Below are 26,399 nucleotides of genomic sequence, written 5' to 3'. Positions count from 1 at the left end.
GTGACAAGAATCACAATGCGGCTTAGTTATGGCATAATTTTAAAAATATGTCTGTAACAAAAGATTTAAAAAAATAATAATTCGAAAAGGAAAAGAAACGAAAGTTAAAACCCACAGTCGCCGCTAGGTGTCGCCAGTGAGAACACTTGGTGGATGTCATGCTTCCGGTTTTAACGGCAAAAGAAGTTCCAACTTCCGGCTGTGGACCGCCCTATGGTTGTATTTGTTCTGAGTTTCATGAAACAAACACCCAAAAAGCTCCAGATAAACCCCCTGCTCGAGGCCCTGAGACCTACGGACGGGTTAGATGTGCCGGCTTGGTGCTGAAGGATTCCGCCATGTCTGTGGTTTTTGACGGGAGTCCGCTGAAAGCGATGCAGAGCCCCCACAGCCACACAGCTCCGGCCGCTCTGAGGTAGGAGGAGGAGCCCTCAGCCGACAGGACACAGACATGTTCTCTGTCACATCGGAACCAGCTCCAGCAGCAGGGGTCCATTCAGTTCGGGATGTATACAGATTGTCTGTTGGTGTTGGAGCTGTTCAGCACTCTGTATGCTGTTTATCTCCCCAGCCGATACACATTGTATCTATCCCAGAAGGGAAATTAATTGCATATAATTACAGTAGAATAATTTTTTAAAATGTAAACATCATAGATTATGCGAGAAGATAAAAATAGTACCATTGAGAAAAAAAGAGTATGACGAATAAAATGCTCATTTTAGAGACGCCGTCTAAAGAAGCTTTAATAATCTGAATGTAAAGACATAACAGTTTGAGTCCCTTAGTAAAGTATTCATATCTCTGGAGCCATTAAATATATTTTTTTTTTACATAACCTTGAACTTAAATGCGTTTTATTAAGATTTTTATGTCATATAAAGTAGGGCTGCAACTAACGATTATTTTAGCTATTGATTAATCGGTCAGACAATAGGTTAAAAACATTGACACTATATGCAGATTTTCATTTAAGATTTTTTTGTACAATAATAGAAATACAGAAAAATAAAAATAGAAATAACTTGATAACTATTATTTTTTATTAATTGATTAATGAATTGATAGGATAAGGTGCTTAATAAGATAACCTTTTTGCAGAATTTGAAGCTAAAACAATATTTACAGAGGCTTCTTTTATTGTAGATGCAAAATGTATGTATTTTTTCTATAGTTTTGGCTTAATTATTGACCTAAGCTTGTCAGAGTTTGTCAGGAAACTCTGACAAATTTTCTAATTTGTCAAAGTTTCCTATTTAATTGTAGGAAAACTTTCTTTCTAACACTTGATCTAATCCCCAGGCAGCTCTGGTTGTATGTTTAAGGTCTTAATTCAGCTGGAAGATGAACCTCCACCCCAGTCTTGGGTGTTTTGCAACGTCTAACAGGTTTTCTTTCAGGATTGTCCGGTATTTAGCTCCATCCATCTTCACATCAATTCTGACTGATTTCCCTGTTAGGCTGAAACAAAACATCCCACTAATATGCATCACTGTATTGACTGTATTTTCACATTTTCGTGCAGCTTTATGTTTACATTTTTAGCATTTTCCGTGGATGGGGCTTTTCCAGGTGAAATCAATTACCAATTAAATATTGTATGTACTACAAGTTTATAACTAACTTTTACAGATTTTTTTTCTTTAGCAACATCTTATCATTTGTTGTCCTACTTTAATCCTGTCCTTTCCCTCGCAGTGCCCAGGAACTATCCCAGGAGATCAAGTCCTTCATCAGCGGCGTCGACGCCGTTCAGGGCCGGAAGCTCAGCGTCAGGGAGCACGCCCGCTGCGCCGTGCGGTTGCTGCGCTCGGTCCCGGCCTGCAGGGGCGCCGTGCTGGAGCATCTGAGGGGCGTGTACGACGAGCATGTGTCGACGTTTCTTCACAACCTGGAGACGGAGGGAAACGCCAGCTCTGGGGCGACCTCCAACCTGGAGGACATCATACAGGTGAGACTTCATCCAAGTTTCCTGCGAAGCCTTAAAATATTTAGAAAAGTGGTTATTTCCATAATTGTTTAGCGAGCTGCAACTAATGATTATTTTAGTAATCGATTATTCTGACGATTAATCGGAGAACACTTACGGGAAAATGTCTTGTTAAAAGTGGAACTCGTACTTTTTCATTAATATTAGGAATTATTGACTTAAACATGCTGCTATTTCCTGCTGAAAAGTTACTTGTGAGTTACTTTTTTCTTATTTCCAGTGTACAAAAATGTTTGCACGAACAGTTGGAATAACAATACTTGCTAAAATTTGTGTTTTTACAGTTTTAGTGTCATAGATTTTGGTAGGGCTGAAACAATTGAATTAATAATGATGAATTGATTTGCTGAAACAATTGTCAACTAATTTAGTAATCAATTACTCATTAATTGGAGTGTTAAGACAAAAAAAACGGCATTTGCCATTTAAACTCGTATTAAAAAATAGAAATTTGAAAAAACTTCTGTGGTTACATAAAAAATGTGCAAAATATGTCCATTTTTGTGTCTGATTAATCATTGGGTCTAATCGGTAAACTAATTAATAACTAAAATAATCATTAGTTGCCCTAGAATGAAGTGCATCTTAGTTGCTCCAGATATAAATAAAAACAGTGACATGATCCTGAAAAAGAAGCTAAATTTGGCAACTCGGTGATGAATGTTTCCCAAATGTCTAGAATATTCTGAAATCTTGGAATATAAGGGATTATGTTCCATGTATCAAATATTTGTGTGGCTTATTCCTTCATCCCTTCCTGCCTGCTGCAGGAGGTCCATGGCGTCCTGTCGGAGTTCATCCGTCTGAACCCGCGGGCCTGGGCCCCGCTGGTCTCCACCTGGGCCGTGGACCTTCTGGGCCAGCTGAGCAGCAAGCACGCCGGCCGCAGGGTGGCCCCCCACTCCTCCAGCCTCAACGAGCTGCTGCAGTTGTGGATGTCCTGCGCTGCCACGCGCTCCCTCATGGAGGCCTACTCCCAGTGCCTGGCGGCCATGTTGGCCTGGTGTCCGGACGCCTGCGTGGACGCACTGCTGGACACGTCGGTCAAACACTCGCCACATTTCGACTGGGTGGTGGCTCACATCGGCTCCGCCTTCCCAGGAACCATCATCAGCAGAGTGCTGGCCTGCGGGCTGAAGGACTTCTGCTCCCACGGGGCCAAAGATCAGGGGCCCCTGGTGGAGAAAGGCAGCAGAGTGCCGAAGATCGGCTCCGTGGTGGGGATCCTGGGCCATCTCGCCGTGCATCACTCCGACAGCATCAGGAAGGAGCTGCTCAGGATGTTTCAGGAGAGCTTGGCCCCCTCTACTCCTCTCTCTCCCTCGTCCTCCTCCACTTCCTGGGAGGCGTCCCCCCAGCTGCGGCGCGCCGCCGTGCCGTTCCTGCTGCAGCTGGCCGCCATGTCTCCCAACCTGTTCGGAGCCGTGTCTTCGGAGTTGGTGGAGCTGCTGCGGCCTGCGGTGCTGCTGCAGCTGCAGGCTCTGCTGCAGGGCCTCCCCAGGGAGGAGCTTGACAACATGCTGGGGCTGGCCGTCCACCTCATCAGCCAGAGCCCCACGGGGGGCGCCCGGGTCTTGCGCTTCCTGGCAGACACGGCGACGCCAGCATCCGTTATCATCTCCGGTCCGACGCCGTCGCCTCACGAAGGAGTCCGAGAAGGCTGCGACCGCCTGCTGCAGATGCTGCTGCTGCATCTCCACAAACTGGTCTTCAACCGCTCAGAGGGGTCAGATGTCGGCCCTTTCGGTTCAGCCTCCTCTCAGCCACAGAGGGTCATCCCGTTCCTGGAGGAGCTGCGCTCGCATGTCGCTCCTCTCTGCGCAGAGACGCTGCGCCTGGAGAGGAAGCGCCACCTCTGGCTGCATCAGCTGCTGTGCCTTCTGTCGGTGTACGGCGGTCCCAGCGTCGCCACGGAGACTCTCTGCCAGCTCCTCACCCAGGCTCGCAACCCGGAGGAGCTGGCCCTGGCCTGGCAGCTCCATGCCACGCTTTCGTCCTGCATGGTCGGGCTCGTTCCGGCTGCCGTGGCGCACTGCGTGGCTCAGATTCACACGCACACGCTGGGCCGGCGGCAGCTGCGGCAACTGCTGCTCAACCTGGCTGCGGCACTGCAGAGCCAGGAGGAGGAGAAGAAGGCAGCAGCAGGAGCAGCAGGAGCAGCAGGAGCAGCAGGAGCAGGAGCTCAGTCCTCCATGGCCGCCCAGATCGGCTCTGCAGTCTCTGTGCACCTCCACGATTTCGGGCCTCTCCTGCTCCACGGCGACCCGGCCGTGTCTCACGCCGCCGTGCGTCTGCTGTCCTGCAGCCCGCTGCCCCGCACTGCCTCCCCCGCGCACCTGCTGCTGCTCTCCAGAGCCGCCGTCACGCATTTCTTCCTGACACTGCGGAGACGTGGGGAGGCAGGGAAGACGGGCCGAGACGCGGGGCAGTCGGGCGAGGCTGTGAGCTGCTCGGTTCTGCTCCTCACCCGGTTCGCGGCGTACTCCGCCCTCACCCTGAAGGCCATCATTCAGCAGCTAGTGGAGGGGGCGCTGCACAAGGGCAACGCTGAGCTGTTTGGCGGCCAGATCGCCGACATGTCTGGAGCTCCCGTGGCCTCTCCGTCCGTGTCCCCTGACCTGGGCGCATCTCTGCTGGACATTAACTGTCGGTTCGGCACCACGGTGAACTTTTCTGGCAGCGTGTGGTCGGTGTTCCACGCAGGAGTGATCGGGAAGGGACTGAAGGCTCGCACTGCTGCAAATCTGCCCGATCCATCAGGAGTCATCCAGGTGGGTTACTGATGGAGTTCTGATCAGAGGTTTAGTCATTATGGACACCAATACATATTAATGATGATCCTTTAGCGATTAATTTTAACAGCTAGATCAACGAAAATACACAAAAAATTTATACCTGGGCACCAGTTCATTCATTTCCCCTTGAAACAATTTAATGGGGCGTTATTATGTAATGTAACTTTTTTATCCTTATATCATGTTATGTTGTTATTCCCTCATCCAAAACATACCAGGATTGTTGCCTTGACTGTTTGAGAAATCCTCCAATCTTTATGGCAACCAGTCAGCTGTACAAAACACTTGGGTGGGCCTAGCACCGCCTTCAAGGCGCAGCTCCTACTCAGAGCTGCAGTTTCCAAGCTTCAGACTCACAAAGCAGTCCTCTCCTGCAACTCCCTGACTCGGCTCCTTCAGACTAGCCAGCAGCAATTGGCAAACACCTGGTGGAACTGCACATCTGCTGAGCTCTAATTTAATCGTAAAAATGTTGTTAAAGAGTTAATAGAGGAGTCATGTTGTGATAACTTCCTGAAGGCCGAGTTTCTGAAAGAGCAGGAGTTTTTAAAGAAACAGGCCCGATTTCAAGGCATTAAATTTCAAAGTCTGATTCCTTTTAAGTCATATATGATATATCTAACATTTTTATAGCAACTGTTGGTTCAGTCTTATAGCTAATTATGCTATAAAATGGCACATTGTGCCTGGAAGACACATAATACTGCCCCTTTAAATAATTGAAATGAAGGTTAAAAAGAAATGTAAATACTAACTGTATGCCAACTGCTGACCATCACTTTGTCAATATAGTCGTTGATTCCTTCACACTTACAGGGTCTAAATCAATAAGACCAAAGCCAGTTGTGTAAGCGGCTTTTCTGTATTTTCTCTGCAGAACATCCAGACTCTACTAGCCGTCATCGTTCAGTGCTGCAGTTCGTCCAGCCTCAACGGCTCACAGTCGCCGTCCGATCCCGAAGAGCCGCCACCCATTAACGCCGAGGCAGCCAAGGTCATTGCCGTCACGCTAGTGGAAAACGTCTGTCCAGACGTGGCCAACGGGGAGCTGTCCTGGCCCCCCGAGGAGCACGCCCGCACCACCGTGGAGCGAGACATCCACATCCGGCGGTGCTTCGAGGCCCACCCGGTCCTCTTCCCCCTGCTACAGGTTGTGGCAGCCGGACGGCCGGCACTCTGCTACTGCTCCGCCGTGCTCAGAGGCCTCCTGGCTACGCTGCTGTCCCACTGGGAGGGTTCCCGCGAGGCTTTGTCAACAGACTCTCCTTGGCACCTCCAGGCCTCTTGCCTGCTGGTGTCCTGCATGGGCGAAGGCCAGCTCCTGCCGCCTGTGCTGGCCAACGTACACGAGGCTTTCGCTCATCTGACCCCGTTTGAGGTGAGGCTGCTGCTCTTGGCCGTCTGGGAATACGTCAGGGGCAACGGGCCGCTGCCCCAGAAGTTTGTTTTCAGCTCAGACAAAGGCATGTTCTGCAGGGATTTCTCACGGGACGGGGACGTGTCTAGGTACGTGGCACCGATCCACAGCGTCCTGCATAAAAACATCGACACACTGGGACATCTGTGCTGGCGGTTTCAGCTCTGAGAGGGAAACAAACTGGAGATGCAAGTCAGCAGTTATTGTCAAACTGAGAGATTACTGTTGTTACTTAAAGAGTGGACTGAATATTCATAAATGTAAAGCTTAGTGTATAAGTTTGTGTTTCAGATTATATTTTCTGGTACTTTTCCATTCAACTTCTATTAGAAAGCCCTGGGAACTGTTTAACTGTAAAAAAAGATAGTTTTCAAACATAATTTGTCATTTTGGTTCCAGAAAAACCACTAATTCTAGTTGTTGTGTAAACATACTTTTCATCTTTTGTTATAGGAACAAACTTGTTTACACCACATTGCAAAATAAATCTCCATTTAGTCGTAAACTGCTGCTGAATTTGTACTTATTTGCTGCATCATCAGGTCGAACTGGAGATCATTACAGGTAATAAGTTTTAAACGGATATTCTTCACACATCTTTAGCTTCTAAATTAAAATCAGTCATATTTCATTTCTAGTTCTCCAGGTAATTCAACATGGTGATTTCTCTGCTGGTTTACCTAGAGCTGTGTTACAGTGACTAATGGAGGAATGAAACATGTACAATGTCTGCACCAGCTACATGTAAAACTTCATAATCTACAAACATTGCTAGTGATGCCTTAAGAGAACTCAACCAGGTCTTCAAGAGTCACTTAGAGAGCAACATCTATCTAGATCTTTTGCATCTTTCTACCATTAGGAAGCAGGTTTATTTATCCCCAAAGTGGACGATTTCTTGAGGCCTTTTATGCATTTAGCTGTTGTGTTTTTTTAATTATTTAACATGAATTGCGCTGCCTGGAGTCCTGATAATTGTGTAAAAGTTTTGTTTGTTATTGTCGGCTCTGCTGGGCAGAAACAGTATTTTATTTCTATTCAATTCAGTGGACTCTAAATACAAGATAACAGAAGCAATGTCTTTACCAATAACATAAAACCAATTGTCATCAGCAAACCAGCATACAAATATAGAAAATCAATTACATGACAAAAGCTAAGAACTGAACCTTGGGGTACACCTTTATTTAATTTTCAAACTGATTATTTCTTGCCTTCAGATTTTCAAGACAAAAATACTTTAATTTACAAAAAGCAGGGAAAATTCTGTGTATTCAGTTTATGTCAAATTAAATCTAGTAATACAACTTACATGCTGCATATTTTCTGTAGTCAATCTGAAGAAGGCTGCTTCTGTTCTGTGGACTACTGTGGAGATGATGGTGCAACGGGTTCTTTAACATATCAATAAAATGGGCAACCATTTTCATGAGACTGCTTTTCAACAACAGAGGGTTTTCAGTCAGAATCTTCTTCAGATTCGCTATAATTCAGACTGCTTCTGGAAATTCTTCTTGACCACAGCCATCTACAACACCACTGAAGAGCCTGGTATAACCACCTACAACATTTAAGTTCCCTTTGGGGTTGATAAAGTACTTTTGAATTTAATTTGGCCAAAAAATATAAACAGAATAAAGTATAAAAAAGTTCAGATTGATTTATATGTCAATTTTACAGGTAAGGTTACACTTTAACTCATAGCAACGATCTAAGAACACTAGGTGGCTCTTGCAGCCAACAGGCACAGTTTATATTGAGCACCACAATAGCCTGAAATAAATCCAACGTGACAAATCCGGGATGAATGTGTGCGCTTCACTGAGTGGATCTTGGAGGTGACGTGTCCGACCCTGAGAGGATAAATATTCCCAAGAAGTTCCCATGTCTGCTCCATTAAACATTATTCGCATAAATAAATGACTGACTTTTATATTAATCCTCCCTCTCGGTTTGTTGTTGGATTAAAAATTGAGCACTCATTTTTAGGTCATTTGCTGAGAATCTTCCTTTTTAAACGATCTTTGTTGCAGAGTGAAAGGGGGCGGAGCCAAACGGGATCCGAATCGAGATGGCCACCTTCACTGAGAGGTAAAGACGGAGCAGTTCCGCTCTTTTTATTCTTTATTTTTCACCGCTTTCATTCGGTTTTTCTTAGCTTGCTGGCAGGGATTATAAGTTTTGGGTTGAATTTAGTAAATGCAGAAGTCATTAAAGGTTTGGACGCCGTGAAGGAGCCCAGTACTAGTGGAAAAGTCTCCATCTCCGTTTCAATTGAATTAGCGGCTCGGCAGGATGTTAGCAAGGTTAGCATGATAGTGTTCTGATTAACAGAACTTATTCGTACTCTTACAGTTGTCACTCATGTATTGCTCAACCAAAGAGTCGTATAGTGTTGCGGTTATTTCGTTTAACCAGTATGTAACGTGTTTTTTAAATTAATATGGGCACAGATTAATTTTAGCAGTCGTTAGCCGCTGTGTTAGCTAATACGGTCTTGGCAATAGTCCAAACACGTTAATTTGCATCGGTAAGATTTGACAGGAATAAAGAGACGCGTTCGATGTAGTTTTGCCCTTTTAAAATTCAAAAAGCAGTGTTCAGCACTCTATTTGAATACACTTCGTGTGGTTGCAGGATTTAAATGGTAAAGATTTAACTACAATTGATTTAAGGGCGTATTTTATAATCACAACGAGCTCAAAGTTCAGGTGTGTGGTTTAACAGCTCCTCCTCAGGTTTGTAGAGCGTCCCCTCGGGTAATTATTTGGCTATTGCTCAATCAAACCAGAGTGCATGAACTGGAGATGTGCTGTTGGTTTTTCCTCCGCAGGATGGGGCCTGTCTTGTTGCTCTGGGTGGCCGTGTGCCTCAGTGGGTCCTGGGCTGTGGACAAGGGCAACTTCAAGACCTGCGACCAAAGTGCTTTCTGCAAGTGAGTGGAACATGGAAAAGTGATGAATTTACTGAAAGGCACATTTTCAAATACAAAGCACATGCCTGATTTATGACTGATGCCTGTTTTTACCTTGTGCCAGGCGCCAGCGAGCGATGAAGCCCGGAGAGTCCCCTTATCGGGCCCTCCTGGAAACCATGGAGCTGACCAACACCAGGCTCACCCTGCAGCTCATCAATGACAATAACAAGGTAGATTAAAGTTGGATGATCACTTGGGTACATTTACATTAAGCCTTAATGTAAATTTAATTAGCTCTACATTCTTAAGAGAATGAAAAATTTATGAATAATAGACTTTGCGGTATTCTGATGTAATTATTAATGTAATTATATTAGTTGTGTTACCACCCCCACGGCACTGATGATGATGAGGCTTTACTTCCGCGGCAGAGGCTCCGCCGAACCCCTGGGGTTCGATCGAACCCAGGTTAAGAACCACTGCATTAAGGGTTTTAAAGATAAAAATGGATCTAAAACTTTTCTATTTTAAGAATTGGGTAAATCTTGTAATCTTTAAGGAAATGCTCTTATGTTGTAGAACTCTGGGACTTTTAGTCACGATTATTGCACGTGTAATAGATTCAATACCGGGTTGGCAGAAGGGGGAGGATATCTTACTAAAACATAAGTTTGCCTTTACTTTTACTCTAAACATAAATCTAATCTAAAGTGAAATAGCTTACAAAGAAAAATTAACATTCTTACATTAATGAAAATTGACCCATGATTTTTTTATAAAGCTTTTAACTTATATTCTACAGTATTTAAATTATGTGCTGCTATTTTTTTAGTTAAACATTGCCTGCCTGAAACATAGGGTTAATATTCACATATTTAACCCAACAGTAGTTAACTCTAAACATCACTGAAACAGTAACTTTTTCACAAAGATGGATTTAACATCAGCTGTAATTTCCAAGACTCCCACGTTTTCCATTCAAACCATTAAGACACAATGGTTTTCAGTTATTGACTTGCACATCTTTCTGTTTCAGATTCATAAAATGCACAAGTATGTTCAACATTATAAAGGTAGCACCTTGATATTTGATGCATCATATGGGAGCTCTGTAATATATAACTAATGTGTACATATTTTTAAAGTGATGAAAGTCGACTTTGACTAGTCGCCGTCGTAGAAATGCAGAAGAGACTCCATGGTAAATGACAGGCTTTGTTACCTACAGAATATGTACAGCAAATTTCATCTGCTTGGAGAAATTATTTATTGAATGAACTCTGCTTTAAAACTTGCGACTAGTCGAGCACTAGTTAATCTAATCTGATGCCCCCCATATTGAATCACAATTTTCAAAGCTACTATAGTTGTGGTAATGGAAAGTACTCTTCTAACTATTCTAGTAAATCTGCAACAGGATTAAAAGGTAAGACCCAACATGTTACAATAGTCAGGAAAAGATAAGGGAACAAAACTTTATTACCACTATACTGTGTGTGGCGTGATCAGACGCTTAAAAATAACAGGGAGATCAGATGAAACGATTTGAATGGGCAAAACTCTGAATATTATAAACACTGTTAATTGAAGCAGCTGTGAAGTATGGCTGACTGCTTGGCTAAAACAAGAATGAATGAAATTAAGGCATCATAGTCATACAAAATCAGTCTCAGATTTATTTGATTATTCTTAAATTTTGACCTAATTGCAGAATTCTGGAGCATATTTAGTTTTTCTGCACAGACTTTACACTTTTTTTCTTTTGCCTTAATCTTTATTTGATCAATATTTTGTTAGTGTGTGGAATCTGAACTTTAAGTTGAATTTGAATCATTTTAGAATATAATTATTACTAAATCATTTTATTACTTAAAACTGTAGACATCACTGCAGCTGTGCTTTTCTTTTTCCACCACCAGGCTTGTTAAAATAAACTAATAGTCTGTTGTTCACAGTAAGAAAGGAAGGCTGAACCTTTTCTAAATATTTTTGCAGAGACTAAATAAAAGTTAGTTCCAAGAAGTTAAACATCACACATGTGGAAATATGATTTTAGCAGATTAAAAGCACATCATTGTGTCGGTCAGATCTGCCTCAAGGCAACATTCCTTCACAGAAACATCAAGAATGACCTTTCAATTGGATTAAGTATGACTTGCTATCATCAGAGCTGCGGTTTGTTCTCCATGCAGTCAAACTGCATGAAATGCTTTCTATGGCAAAAGTTGAAATTGCAGCGAGTTCCTTGTGTTTCTGGCTCAGTCCAATCAGCGATGTTGCTGCGGTGTTGAAGAGAAATCTGCTGATCTCTGCTTTCAGGTGCGTCTTCTGCTCGAGCTCTACCGTCTCCAGGGAAACATAACGAGGGTGAAGATTAACGAGCTGAAGCCTCTGAAGCCTCGTTATGAAGTCCCAGACGTGCTCATCAGGGAGCCGCCGACCGAGCCGTGAGTGTTTCATGAGATTTCCCTACTGCGTGGCGGATTCGTTTTTAGTCCGAGTCGAAAGTTTAATTCCACTAATTCAGAGTACTTGTCCCCTAATTGGAAGTTTTCCCTCCGTCCCAGTCTGTCTCTCCTGTCCCAGGACGAGAACGGGGTGGTGCTGTCCCTGGGAGCGGAGTCCCAGCGGGTTATCGTCAGCGCCCGGCCCTTCAGGCTCGACATCGTGGAGGGACGCGATGTCCTGATGTCCCTGAACTCGCGAGGCCTGCTCGGTTTTGAGCACCTGAGGATGCGCAAGGACACGTGAGAGTCCACACACACACACACACACACACTTCCACACAAAGCCCTGTCTTTCTTTTTTTTTTATCCACGACGCCACTCTGTGGATAAATTCAGTTTCTGTTCCCATGATATGGTTTGTTTTTTCAGTGCTGTCTCTGACTCGTTGTTCTGTCCTTTTCTCCCTATCATCCTAGTTTCTCCTATAAAGTAACTAGCACAGTGGCTAGCGTGTGGGATAATATCAAGAGGGTATTCTCTAGGTAAAGACCCTTAATGTGTATTCTGTTCCTTGTGCCTCTGCTGCCCGTAGTTACATAAGACACAGGGTCTCCCATCACACCAAGTTTATTTACCCTGAAATTAATGTGACTGTAGGTTAGGGTGTGTGTGGGTGACTGTGTGCATGGAGGTGTTTGGATATAGTTTTAAAACTGAGTCATCCTCACATTCAGACACTTAAAAAAATCAATCTGATCATTAGAAAAATATGCACGGTTAAATTTTAGCTCTGGCATTGATTTAAACAGATTGTTTTGAAACCGTTAACTCATTCATTGTCACAGCAGTAGGTCGTCTGATGATCTGATCCAAATCTTTTAACTGCTTGATTTACAACATGTGGCAAGTAAAGAATGGAAGGTGTAGATTTGAGTATTAATAACTCTTAAACTTTCTCACATTACAGCCACAAACTACTTTATTGAGAATTTATCTGATGAGCAACACAGAGTGGGATATAGTTAGTTATTAAGTAGAAGTAAAGCAATTTGATCTAAAGTTTTTAGATCTGAAAAGTGTGGCATGTATTAGTATGCATCACCGTTACATTATAGAAACAGGTTTTGTTGTGATTCCAGTTGAGTCTTTCAGTTTGTGTCCACCAGCTTTATACATCTAGAGACGGAATTTATCTTCATAGAACTGACCAAGCTCAGTCAGATTGGATGGAGAGCGACAATGTAAACAGCAGTTTTCAAGTATAAAAAAAGCTTCTGTAGATTGTGCCCATTTTTTTTTAATTTGATTAATCATCAGAATAACCAATAGAATGATTGATTAATAAAATAATCGCTAGTTGCAGCTCTAGTATTTTCTTGATCAGCCTCCTTCTGAAGAAAAGCATTCCTGTGGTGCATTCAGGGAGACGTGCAGGTTGTTATCACACCAACCTTTTGAGTATAAGCCATAAACCTTTATGTATGCACTCTCTCCTATGTTGTGAATTGGAAAAGTTTGCCTTTCTTTGAACACTTTTTATTCTTGACTCTTCTCCAGAAAGACCAGTTTTGTGGAATAGTTGTCAAATTATTTTACCCTTGAAACCTTTAGCCTTGTAGCTAGCACTAATGATGACTCCGTGTTGCTCTGTCTCAAAGTTAAAGCGTTATAAATACTCAAGTTCCCATACTGAATGTCTGTCTGAGCCCACATGCAGTCTGTCCCCTCAGGCTTTGCTGATCAGCTCCTGTCAGCAACATCTCTCTTTGTGGTTCTACTTCTGATTGCAGTTTTGCTTTAATTCAAGGTCATTTTAAATCGCTTCCTCTGGACATTAACAGGTCGGGCCGGCTGCCCACTGCAAGTTTACTGCTCAACATCACATATTTCTACAGCTCAAGGATTTTTCTTTCTTTTTTTTTTTTTGAGCTGCTGCTAGGGTTAAACTCTGGTGTTTTTGGATCTTCTCAGTTCTATCTGGGGGGTTTTAAGGTGGTGTACGCTGCAACGTGTTGAGCTCTGGTCTTTCAATACCAAGCCTGAAGTAGCCACAAGGCAGGGAGTTGTTTAGTCCATATTTGTGATCAAAGCTAGATCACTCTGTTTTGTAGTTTTATTTAGTCGTCTCTGCAGTGAGGGGACAATCATTAATCCTGCACCCTGTTCCATGTTGTTTTATTTACCTTTAACTATAGTTTAGTTATCTCAGCATATTATTACCTCTCATGAGACGGTGGCCAAAGTGACGCTCTTTTTTTTTTTTTTTTTTTTTTTTTTTTTTTTTCTGTCCATCCTTCGCTCTGAGCAGTCAAGCCGACCCGGAGGCTGAGAACAAAGAGGGGACAGACCCGGCGAACCCGGCCGAGGTATTTGGAGATTCATTGTTTGGCTCTTTAGGTTTTATCTCGTGGTTTCTGCTCCTCCGTGACTATTTTTGCCTTTTGACTACCAGACTGCAAAAGAAGAGGAAGAGAAAGTAGAAGACGGGATGTGGGAGGAGACGTTTAAAACGCACACAGACAGCAAACCGAGCGGTACAGCATGCAGTTTTAGCTTTAGCTGAAGGTGTTTGTATGAGAAAGGATGAGAGTCGAAATGTTTTACCCGTCGTCTCTCTCCTCAGGTCCTTCTGCCGTTAGTTTAGACTTTTCGTTGCCAGGCGTGGAGCACGTTTACGGCATCCCAGAACACGGAGACAGCCTCAAGCTTAAAACAACAGAGTGAGTCCCAGCTGCAGGTTTCGTCTATCAAAGCCTCAAACGCAGAAGTGACACGTGAATCCCTCTGGTTTTGTTTTCAGTAGTGGGGATCCGTATCGTCTGTATAACCTGGATGTTTTCCAGTATGAACTGTATAACCCGATGGCCCTGTATGGATCAGTCCCAGTGATGTTATCTCACAACGCTCGGCGTACTATGGGCATCTTCTGGCTCAACGCTGCAGAAACCTGGGTGGATATAAGTTCAAACACAGCAGGAAAGGTAAAGTCTGCTCTCCCTGACCAGAGATTAACCAGCAGCATTCACTTCCTGGTTTCCTCTTAAAGCCACAAAGATTTTGAAAATGAGTCTGGGGAATTTCCAAAGCCCATTCTGTTCATTTCTCCAGACGGTGTTTGGAAAAATGCTGGATTATGTCCAGGGCTCCAGCGAGACGCCACAGACGGATGTTCGTTGGATCTCAGAAAGTGGAATCATAGATGTCTTCCTCATGCTGGGACCGACTCCCAGAGACGTCTTCTCTCAGTACGCCTCTCTAACAGGTGAGAAAGAACATGAAATGAGATATAAGCTTTAATTTCCTTGGTTTCATGTTACCTTTTGGCTCCTTCTGAGTAGATTTTAAATGGCGACTCTCAGAATTGTTGATTTGCAAATGAGAAAAATAGTTAAAAACATCTGCAACAATTATATCCATTTCTTGCAACCAGATGGCAGAGATCATCTTGTGTCTGACCTCTTTGGTCCTTCTGCCCCTCAGGCACTCAGGCCTTCCCCCCTTTGGCCTCACTGGGATACCACCAGTGCCGCTGGAACTACAACGACCAGGAAGACGTGCGCTCAGTGGACGCCGGCTTCGACGAGCACGACATCCCCTACGACTTCATTTGGCTCGATATTGAGCACACAGACGGGAAGCGCTACTTCACCTGGGATCCTCACAAGTTTGCATCACCAAAGGAGATGCTGCAGGGTCTCCAGGACAAGAAACGCAAGGTACAGCTGACAAGATGGTCTGTTATTCACAGATTATTATATTTGTTTATTAAGACCCTCAAGAGTTCTTATGAAATCTGGAGTTTGTTTTTTATCCTTTTCCAAATCTCGATATTTATCTATTTTAAATAATTGTTGAATTACCTAATAGACAAAACAGAGATTCTTGAAAGAGACGGGCAGTAATAGATTGAGATATATATATATATATATATATATATATATATATATATATATATTTAAGTTTGTAGTAATTTAAATTTATTTACCATTGTAAGAAATTTATTGTCTGGTTTCATTGTGAAGCCAAATCATTCAGAAATGAACAAAAGGTTTTCCAGACTTGAAATCTTCTTTTCTTCTTTTAGAATCTGCAGGTTAATAAAACCCAGGTTTGATAAATCTGTTTTATCCATTTTTGTCCAGATTCTATTAAAAAGGAGCAGAATATCTATTTACCATGTTGCTCTATTTTCCTGATTTGTGGATTTGAGATAAAAGTTTTGCACTTAAATATCCAGAACATTCTAAAACCTGTTGGAAACATAGAAATCTGAATCTGGAAAAGTGAAGAGCTCTGAAATTAAAATGTGCCTAAATGTTTTATGCATCTTTAGAGCTTTAGAAGTAGATTTTAAACTCTGTTGGCTTGAAGCTCAGCACGTTTTATTCCTTCCAGATGGTTGCGATCGTCGACCCTCACATCAAAGTGGACACAAACTACAAGATCCACAACGAGATCCGCTCTCGGGGTTTCTATGTGAAGAATAAAGATGGCGGAGACTACGAAGGCTGGTGCTGGCCTGGTAAGACTCCTACAACTCTGGCATGGTTTTATTTTTTTTTTCTAGAGATTAAAACCAGATTTGTTCATCTTCTCTTCTGTTTTCCTTCGCTGCTGATGAATAAATAGGGAGTGCAGGTTATCCAGACTTCACCCGTCCTGACATGAGGGCCTGGTGGGCCAGCCAGTTTGCGTACGATCAGTATGAGGTGAGTTGCTCATGTGGAGGTTTGTATTGTTGTAAATAATATGAACCATTCAGCTGTGCAGGGTAAAGCTAGAAAACGAGGCTCAATTAGAAGCTGCGTTTTATTAAATGTTGGCAACTAATTCAACTTTGGAAACATTCACAACACAACTCTCTTTGCTTACATTTGAGGCTCAGACATGATTACCACCCTGGAACTTATTGCATTGTTTCACAGTTTTTAGGTTGTTTTGTGTCATAGTTTAGATTAAACAGAGTGTGTCCGCTGTGCAGGGCACCATGGAGAACTTGTATACATGGAACGACATGAATGAGCCGTCCGTGTTCAACGGGCCGGAGGTCACCATGCACAAAGACGCGATGCACGAGTCCTGGGAGCACCGCGACGTGCACAACTTATACGGCCTTTATGTGGTGAGCGAGTTTAAACCGAGTCACACTATGATTTTTAGGCCACTCTTCTGTCTTTTTTGATTCTAACTAAATATGGAAAGAGTGATTTATTGTAACTATATTTGGTACGTCTACTTTTTGCTAGAAATGATCTTGTTAGGAAATGTAAAGTAGTGATGAAATTCTCTGTTTTCCCGGCCTGCAGCACAGGGCCACAGCAGAGGGTCTGATTGAGAGGTCTGGGGGAGTCGAGAGACCTTTTGTCCTCACCAGAGCTTTCTTTGCTGGTTCCCAGCGCTATGGTGAGGCCGCCAGCACCTTTACCTTCAGATTACCCGCTAACGTCGACTCAACATCTGTTACAAAGATGAAACATACAACATTAGACCAGCCTTTTTATATGTAAAATGTGTTTTGTTTTTTTTTGGATGCAGGTGCTGTGTGGACCGGAGACAACGCTGCAGAGTGGGACCATCTGAAGATCTCTATCCCCATGTGTCTGAGTCTGGGCCTGGTGGGAATCTCCTTCTGTGGTGGTGAGTTCATAAACACACAGCTTAGGTTGATGGTTATATTTGGCTTTTTAAGAAAATTACTGCAATTACTTTAACATACTTGTTGTTTTTTTGTTTTTTGGGATCTTATTTAAATTACTTGCATTATTAATTTTATGTCCCTTATGTTTTTATTTATATTTGAATTGAGTAGCTTGTCAACAAATAAACAATTTCCCTTTGGGGACCAATAAAGTATATTCATGTTATTTTTATACTTCATGTACTTTACAAAAAATAAAGCATGAAGTTGTTGAAGTTTAACATTTACCTCATTAATAATTACAGAAACCTGCCTTGGTTGAGTAAAATAATAATTCTTATCAGCACTGTGGAAATAATCCAATTTAACACCCTGCAGTGTTTGGTAATGTCACTATGGAAACAGGTCTGCTCTGTTGCCATAGTGATGGCAGAAGTTCCCCCACTAATGAAGCGGCAGTTATTTTTCAGTTATGTTTGGCTTGAATTATGCTGCCAGCTGTTCAGACTTTATTGAAATTAATTAATTTGTGTTTAAAACAAAATGAGATCTGGTTTGAGAAAAAGCTTGAAGATCAGTTTGTTGCTTTTAATCAAACCCTTTGGATTGAAAAGTCAGTTTCCTAAACTAAATGTAAAGTTGTGCAATGATCATACAAAACATATTCTGTGTTTAAAAATCTCTCTGATCTCAGGTTTCTATTTAGTTTTAATTTTATCTGTAGATAACTTTATATGCACAGTTCATATTGTTTTTAGATTTTTTTTTTTTTTATTCAAGTGAATTTCCCCACTGTGGGATTAATAAAAGACTGTTTTTATTCCACAGCTGATGTCGGCGGGTTCTTTAAGTCGCCAAGCACCGAGCTGCTGGTGCGCTGGTACCAGACGGGGGCGTACCAGCCCTTCTTCCGGGCCCACGCCCACCTGGACACGCCGCGCCGCGAGCCCTGGCTGTTTGGTCCAGAAAACACGGCTCTGATCCGCGAAGTCATTCGCCAGCGCTACACGTTCTTGCCTTACTGGTACCAGCTGTTCTACCTCGCATATCACACTGGAGAACCCGTCATGAGGTGAGGACAGGGAAAGCTCTTTCCCTCTCATGTGTATCGCTGATGCTCAGAGGAGTGAGGTGTTCATTTGTAACATGATGCAATTATTGTTCATCAGGAAGATTTTTTTGTTTAAATCTTTGAGCTAAACGATCAAGGAGACGAATATAAAAGCGATTGCTGCATTATTATCCCTACTTTGGTTTTTTTCTTAAAACAAGAAAGATGTTGTCCTACTGCACAGAAAAGCTTTTTTCAGGTAAATAATAATCTGACTTGTCTGGTGTCTGTCTGTTGCAGGCCACTTTGGGTGGAGTATCCCCAGGATCCTGCTACTTTTGCTCTGGATGATGAGTTTTTGCTCGGTGAGGCACAAAACGCAAATCTCTCTCTGTAATGAGTACGAAGAGTTTCATCAGATTATTTCATGAATCTAATTACAAACTAGTTCTACCCTAGAACTATTGTGCAGCTGTTTTCTCTCTGGTTTCTCTTAATTCTTACTTCATTTAAAATTGCAAAAATGCAATGAATAAATAAATATAATGTAATTACAGACAGTAACGCAATCATTAATCTAGTGTGGAAGTAGTTCAAAAGTCTTTTTTTTTTTTTTCTTTTACCTTTTGTCAAGTCTTTGCCAAAAATATTCCAGTGGAAAATCATATAAGTGACTGTATAAGGTCAGCAAAAAGTTCAGCATAGTTACCAGTAATGTTCCAAACTTTTGTTTGGCTCATACATTAGAGGATTAAATTAATTACGTTTACATTAATCACAAACTTGTTTAATAATTCACTAACCACACGTTGCACAAATGGCATCAAGTCATTCGTCAAAAATGCAGTCATTACTCTTGTAGCATAAACAGAAAATAAAGCCAGGAATAATTCACACTTCACAACAAAAAAAATCAAGTTTTTGAGCTTCCAAAAGGTTGGTCTTGATCAAGTCAGACTGAAAGATGTTTCATTCTGATCGCCATCTTGGTTTTCTAATGATAATATAAGAACATTTGAACATTTTCACACAGAAAGAAAGAAACTATAGAAAATGAATACTAATTACATCTACTTCAGAGGCTGCTGGTGTCTTTAAGGTAGAAGTTTAGCTTACAAGATGTTTGCAGATGCTTCACTTTGATTGTCCAACTTATTTTTCAGCTTAGAAAATGGAAGGAAAATGAATAACCTGTTTCTGCTGCCATCTTGTGGCCAAATATGTTACACTATGCAGGTTTAAAATTGGTCTTTACCAATTAAATGACTCGCTGTGTAGCTTGTTGTTTTTTACTCATGAAATCAGGATTTTTGGATAGTAAAACATTCATAATGTTTCTCCTGTTTGTTGGTTTCTGCTGCAGGCCGAGACCTGTTGGTGCATCCTGTAACTGAAGAGGGAGCCAGAGGCGTCACCGCTTACCTGCCGGGGAAACACGAGGTGACCGACTCGCTCTGCAGCACGTTGTGATGGTTTTTAAGTTCAGGAGGTGATGGTTCCCCCTGCGTGTCTGTCCTCAGGTCTGGTTTGACATCCACACCTTCCAGAAGCACAACGGCGGCCAAAACCTTTACATTCCTGTCACCATGAGCTCCGTAAGCCGTCACAAAAATTTAATATACAGTTACAATGGATTTTAATGACGTCTCATTTTCCTGCTTTAGAGTAGTTTTTAACCTCTGCTGTATTCTGTCACAAGTTCACTGATTTAGCCGCCTTTTTGTGCTTCCTTGCTAGATCCCGGTGTTCCAGCGCGGCGGCTCCATAATTCCCAGGAAGCTCCGAGTCCGCAGGTCCTCCACCTGCATGGAGCACGACCCGTACACTTTGTATGTGGCTCTTGATAATCGGGTAAAGAAACTTTGCGCCGTCTAAGAGCAGCTGCAGGATTCTGCTGAATCTGCTGGGTGGTTCTAATCAAAGCTCTGCTGTTGTTCAACAGAGAACGGCAGAAGGAGAGCTGTACATCGATGACGGACACACCTTTAACTATGAGAAGAAAGAGTTGATGCACAGGAAGTTTTCCTTCGCCAACGGCGTCCTCTCCTCTGTGTGCGTTGCATAATTTTAGCGTTTCTCTCTTCCCTGTTCTTCCAGCTCAGATCTTGACACTAAAGAATGAAACTCAGGATGATAAAAGTGCAGATTTATCTACTACTGTAATGGTTACACCTCATGTTTGAAGTTGAATTTGTTCCTCTGTCTTCCCCACAGTGACCTTGAACCAAACGCCCAGTTTACAACCAAGTCTTGGGTGGAACGCATCATCATACTGGGAGCCAGTAAACCCAGCATGGTTACTCTTAAAACTGCTGGTGAGTGATTGATGTTCTTCGTCACATGATGCAGGAATGTAAAATAAAGATTTTAGAGTTTTATAGGAAGGTAGAGGCTTAAGATTAAAAATAATGGATTCAAAACACATTTAAAAAGTGGTTATTTTAAGCTCTTGTATTTAAGAGTTATTGGAGGATTGTAATATTCAAGTTTAGAAGTAAACTAGAAAAATAACTAATTGATCTGTCACATTAACAAAGTTTGCTGCATAATAAATTGCAGGGCTTAAAGAGCTCCGGCCGGGGGCCGGATTTCCGGCTTTTGGCCAAACGGTCCGCCTCAACCAAACTAGTCTCCGGGCTTTAAGAGCTCCATCTGGGGACCAGACTTTCAAGCAAAGCGAGCATTGGACCAAACGGCCCGCCTCAACTGAACTGTAGATAATAGACAAAGATGTCTGCCAATCAGAATTCTAGCTCCCGTGTTCTTGACCAGTGACTGTAAAACGGTTTATAGAAAAGAAGCGCATGCGTTCGGTTCAGCGATTAAATCAAATGCGATATGAAAGAAAATGGAGTTTGCCTCACCCCGATAAAGAAACACGTTTACTTGAGAAAGGAATTAAAAACAAGTGGCACTGGGCATGGCTAGAGGAAAGGGGACAAGACGGGAAGTTGGCGGAAATTTTTACAAAAGGGGGGCGCTGGGATTCCTTTGGGGGGCGTTTGGTCGAAGGTAAACTTTACACCTTACAATCACAACAATACCAGTTTAGACTTTGAGCAACCGGGTAAAACTGTATTTCGTAACATTAAATCATGCCTGGCTGCAACTCTATCGATGGCAGCTCTTCTTCTATTCAGTGTTTGTAGCTTTTGGTGCAGCTCCTCTCCTGCTAGTAGCTTCACCATCAGGTCAGCGTTACACTGGCTGATGACGTTGCTGAGATTTACTTTGTCTGGTGTCTGATTTTCTAATATTTTATGTTTTATTGAGAATTTTTGTACATATGTTTTGGCAGTTCTGTGATCATGTCAAAGCAGCAACTTATATTAAAAAGTGTTTTATTGTCCGTCTGGATGCTGCCCGCTTCCATGGAAGGACAACAGAAAATCGCTCTTATAAAGATGTAATTGCTAAAATCACAATACTTTGTATCCCTCTGAAAAATGAACCCATTTAAATAAAGAAATCCCTACACGTGTGATACCATGATGGAGAACGTTAATTTTATAGCGTTAACACCGGTGCTGTAAGTGGTCCGGTATGAAACGGGTGCGATAGAACAACACAGCTTTTAAATTTCAATAATCAAAATACTGAAATTGTTGTTTTAAAAGGTTTATGTCAGTCTGCCTTTTCCCTATCGATACGTTTCACGACAGCCCTGCACCTTAAGGGGTTAAAAAAAAAAAAAAACCGATGCGCACATTGCGCTAAACTCTGAAGCAGGACATAAAACGGAGCGACGAACTAGATGTGAATAATGGCATAAAAACAGAATCCGACGCTGAACAGTGAAAAAATCAACACATGATGTGAAACACATGACGATTAGGCGGCTCAGCAGGTGATGAGTGAAGATTACTGATGGTCAATAAACGATCAAATAAATGTAGCAACAGGAAAGAAACTAAAGTGGACATAGCAATAAACCGAGAGATATATAATAAATGAAACTAAATGGAAATGAATGAAGAACAAAATCAAAAAACTAAGAAACTAAAGTAAACAGGAATAACTGGTATGGCAAGACCTTCGAGCATACTTATACAGAGGACGTATGCAAGAATAAACGGACACCATTTCCAGATAAAGGTAAAAATATTGTTGAAATGTCATGGGTTTGTTGAGACCACATCTATACTGAGAATAAATATATCTTACAGACCATACAGTAAAGAACTGATCACTATTTATGTTAATTAGATTTGATATATTTATTTCTTCAATATTTTTTTTATGTCAGCGTTAATGTCATGAGGCTGATGACTCCATGACACTTCAATTTGACTCATTAGGATTGATTAAGAACCAGATTTGTTCTTTGTAATTTCTGTCCGTAAAATTATCTATAATCAATAGACAGGTTATATAAAGATATAATCCATGTTCTGTCTCATATTTGTATGGCATTAAAAGATCTGGAACTTTGTTTTCCACTGAAAGCTCCGGTTTGCACAATAAATGCCATGTGGGTGAAGTTTATGGTTATACTCTGATGTCCATTCTCCTGAGGCAGCACAGAGCTGCACCACCAGAAACTGACAAACACTGAGAGAAGAAGAGCTATGATTAATGTAGCTGCAGTTCTATCTATGTTTTAATGTTGCAGAGCTCAGTCGTTTTGCAAATAGTTCAAAGTTTAAACTGGCATGTTGTACATCTTTTATCTGCTCATTTTGTGGAATATTTAACAACTAGAAAATGGCAAAGAACAAGAATATTTTTTGCACTCTGACTGGCTGCTGATAGGCCTACAAATTTTAAGTTGAATGTTCATTAAATTTTTCAGACACCTGTGAAAATAATTTCTATTCACATGGCTTTTTTGTTGTCTGGGAAATTATCTTGATGATAAATGCGTAACGATCAAAACATCTACAATAGTGATGGTAATAAAATAATAGTCAGTGCAAAGTAGCCTATACATTCTTTGTTGGGGGGCGGTGAGGGACCTGGATAAAGGCTAGGGGGGGCGCTGGCCCGAAAGGTTGAGAAACACTGATTTAGTTGGTAATGTTGCATGTTCTAAATTACATTGACTGAAAGGACTCTTATTTAATGTTGAGGGATTTTTGCCCGTAAGGCAAACCTTTGGGGCACAGACATTTTACATTTTGTTTTGAGTTAAAATGTACTGAAGTCTTATTTGAGTGTTTAGCTTGTTAATTGTATTGTTAGAAGCAATTGTTTGCACTATTCAAAGGCACTTTTTACTAAACTGTGGCAATAGCAACGGTATAGTTAATTTCTATCATCACTATAAGTTTCAGGCTCAGGTTTTTTTTACTTTAAGCCCTGAAATTGTCTGAAAAATTATTGTGATAAGCAATGTTTTGAGACAATTTTCAACAATATAATAATGGGATAATAATGCTAGTTCACCCTCTCAAAATCTAATAAACTTTAGTTTTATGCAGAGGACTACACCCTGGAACTGGAAGACATTTTAAATATCCAAAATAACAATAAAACAACCAAATATGATAGAAAAAAACATACACAATCAAAAGTAAAATGGATTATGAAGCATCTATAAACAAAATTGCCCTTTAAAAAATATGAATCATCACAGTGGAAATTATCAAGCTTGTTTTAGTTTATAATGCAGTTATTTTTGTATTCGCTTATTATGACCAGCTTGTCTGCATTAAATCTTTAAAATAAGATCATTTGAATCATGAATTCTGGTCTTTACTGTCCTAACAAATAAAAAGTTCAGACTAAGAAATCTTCAGTTCTTAACGTTTCTTCTTGTATTGTCTAATTGACCAGGAAACAAACTTTACAAATAACCGTGTTGCCAGAAAATAGTTTCATATCATGATGTACTTTGAAGCAAAAGAGTTCACCTAAATCACTTTTCAATTTTGCTCTTTGGCACATCAGATCCTGTGCAAAACTTTTCAGAGGATGTAAATATTTTTCTCTTTTCGTTTTTGCAGATGGTGAGAACCAGCTGGAGTTTGATTTCGACGCCTCCATGTCTGTGTTAACGATCCGCAAGCCCGGCATGAACGCGGGGGCAGATTGGACCGTGACCCTGCAGTGACCCCCAGAGACAGAAGACGAAAAAGAGCAAACTAGACTGAAACAAGAGGAGATGGAGAGAGTAGGGACTAGACAGACTCCATTAATACTCCAGACTAACTAGAGCAGGACATCAGAGTAACTGCAGAAACGCAGATCACATTCTCCATCCACATTAACACAGTTCGTTGACACTGAACTCTACCATTTCCTCTTTGTGTTCAGTCACACTGTAAGATCTGACGGCAACGATTAAAAAATTACTGCTAGATAGGAAAATGTGTTTGTTTTTCAGGGAAGAAACAGAGTGGGTCAAGTCAACTTTGGGACTTTTTTTGCTGCTGAATCTTCCTCGGTTTAACGCACTGTCTGCCTCATAAGAAATGCATCACTGTAAAGGGTTGTTGGTGTTTATAATGAAGGTTAACATTCTCATCACACACTCCACCTACTGCTGATTCCTTTCTGAATTTGAAGAAATCTATCGTTCCTCTAATAGGCAAAGTCAAATCAGGTAAGGGCTCAGCCTTCTTTCCTCGTGCGAATTTAAATGTTGAGGGACAGTTTAACCACCGTCTCCTTTATGGCTCAAATCTTTTATCATGCTGTTTTTTTTAAACTGTTTTCAACACCACAAAGACGTCTTTGTTTAGCAGTCCTCGGCGAATCATTTTATTCCAGCCTGTCATTGAGTTTCTCAGTCCTAAATATAAATTATTTCTTCTTGTTGCTTCTATTTTGAAGTAATTTTCTTAATCGCACAGTTTGGGTTTTAAGCTGGGGAGTGAACCACTGACTGTGGATGATTCTAACAATGTGTTTCCTCTTTTGAGCCATTTCCCTTCATATCCTGCTTTTAATGCACTTACAGCCCTTAAGAAATTAGATTTTCATGCGTTTCCTAGGCGTTAGTTGAAATCTTCATTTGGGTTTTGACCATTAGATCAACTAAACAGTTGTCCATTTAAAGCCATCTGAACTACAGAAACATCAATCCAAAATGTACATCAATTTGCCATCAAGTTCAATTATCTGACCTGCAGGAGGGAAGGTTCTGCAATTTTCTGTTTTCAAGAGCATAAATGTTCCCTCTGCATTGTTTTTTGTCAATGGCTTGAATTGGTGAAAACAGAAGTTAGTGATTGCACTTCAGCTGTCAAAGTTGTCTGATGTACTCTAACAGATGAGACCAAGTGAAAATAAAATTGACCAAATGTGAAAAATAAGTCTGATTTCTTCCAGTAATTTTTGTTAAATTATATTTCACATTCAGACTCATTCTGCCAAAACTGAATGGAAAAAGTATGGTTATTTTTAATTTTTATGTCACTGTTTTGTAGGTCTGGATAACTTTGTTTCAGACAGGGCAACTATCTACGGTGCCCCCTAAGGGGACTATACTTAAACCTGTTAACTAATGTTCAGTATTCCACCTTGTAATATTTTATCCAGTATGTTTTTGACTTACTGACTTAAAACAAAAAATTAGGGCAATTTTGCAGGTTTTTGGACAGGTTGAGATGAACTTGTGACATTTTAATTGAGGCTGGTTAAAATGCTAATGGTCCAATAAAAGTGGAATTTTGTAAATGCATTTCTACAAATTAAAGGACAATAGAGTAGATAAAAGAAGTTCAAGACATCTCTTCCATTAATCATAATGGTTAGGGAGCAGCACAAGCAAATAAGTTGGATAAGAAGTGTTTGCCAACAATAAATGCTTCTGAAGAATACCGTAATACCCTGATATTGAGCTGTTGACACGAAATGACTGTCAAACAGCAATGGTCTTCAGAGGCCCCTTCAGGTTCATTGCTAGACTGACTGCTACTGGAGCTCAATCCTGCCCATAGAATCACCGTCCACAATGACTCTTTGAAGATAGTAGTTTAATTATATCAGTTACAAAAAATAATTTCTTTTTCGGATAAAGTATTTTTGAATTGAATTTCCCTTGCGGCGATCCAGTGCAGTTGAGCGCTGATTGACCGTGCTTATGTCCGGGGTATAAAATTAACCATTTAGAAGAAAGCAAAAGTTTTCAGATTTTAAAGAAAATGTTTAATAAAAAAATATACATATATTTTTAATATGTATAAGTATTTCATTGCCGT

At 41.3% G+C, this 26,399-nt stretch overlaps 2 protein-coding genes across 5 annotated transcripts; both read left to right on the top strand.

Moving 5' to 3' along the window:
* Window positions 1-144: 144 nt before the first annotated feature.
* Window positions 145-6,707, top strand: ints5 (integrator complex subunit 5). The gene is made up of 4 exons (XM_008420420.3): window positions 145-415; window positions 1,699-1,951; window positions 2,761-4,761; window positions 5,663-6,707. Exons 1-4 carry the CDS (start codon window positions 159-161, stop codon window positions 6,368-6,370), a joined length of 3,219 nt encoding a protein of 1,072 aa, XP_008418642.2. The 5' UTR covers window positions 145-158; the 3' UTR covers window positions 6,371-6,707.
* Window positions 6,708-8,134: 1,427 nt separating this feature from the next.
* ganabb (glucosidase II alpha subunit b) lies at window positions 8,135-25,511 on the top strand. 4 transcript variants are annotated; one of them, XM_008420415.3, is made up of 25 exons: window positions 8,135-8,293; window positions 9,036-9,137; window positions 9,241-9,349; window positions 11,439-11,566; window positions 11,687-11,866; window positions 12,043-12,108; window positions 13,875-13,932; window positions 14,019-14,100; window positions 14,190-14,286; window positions 14,367-14,547; window positions 14,675-14,828; window positions 15,047-15,282; window positions 15,962-16,088; window positions 16,196-16,275; window positions 16,548-16,688; window positions 16,873-16,969; window positions 17,102-17,203; window positions 18,033-18,276; window positions 18,556-18,620; window positions 19,619-19,695; window positions 19,776-19,850; window positions 19,993-20,106; window positions 20,198-20,307; window positions 20,470-20,570; window positions 24,201-25,511. In XM_008420415.3, the coding sequence occupies exons 1-25, from the start codon at window positions 8,274-8,276 to the stop codon at window positions 24,305-24,307; spliced, it is 2,853 nt and encodes a 950-aa protein (XP_008418637.2). In that variant the 5' UTR covers window positions 8,135-8,273; the 3' UTR covers window positions 24,308-25,511. The 4 variants fall into 4 exon arrangements, with proteins under 4 accessions (XP_008418637.2, XP_008418641.2, XP_008418638.2 ...); XM_008420416.3 differs by lacking the exon at window positions 8,135-8,293 and adding an exon at window positions 8,362-8,508; XM_008420418.3 differs by lacking the exon at window positions 8,135-8,293 and adding an exon at window positions 8,916-8,940.
* The last annotated feature ends 888 nt before the right edge of the window (window positions 25,512-26,399 follow it).

The sequence above is a fragment of the Poecilia reticulata genome, chromosome 10, assembly GCF_904066995.2.
Source record: "Poecilia reticulata chromosome 10, P_reticulata-male-v2, whole genome shotgun sequence".
NCBI lineage: Eukaryota > Metazoa > Chordata > Actinopteri > Cyprinodontiformes > Poeciliidae > Poecilia > Poecilia reticulata.
Note: the sequence above shows the minus strand (reverse complement) of the source record. Positions and strands in the feature narration are given on the sequence as shown.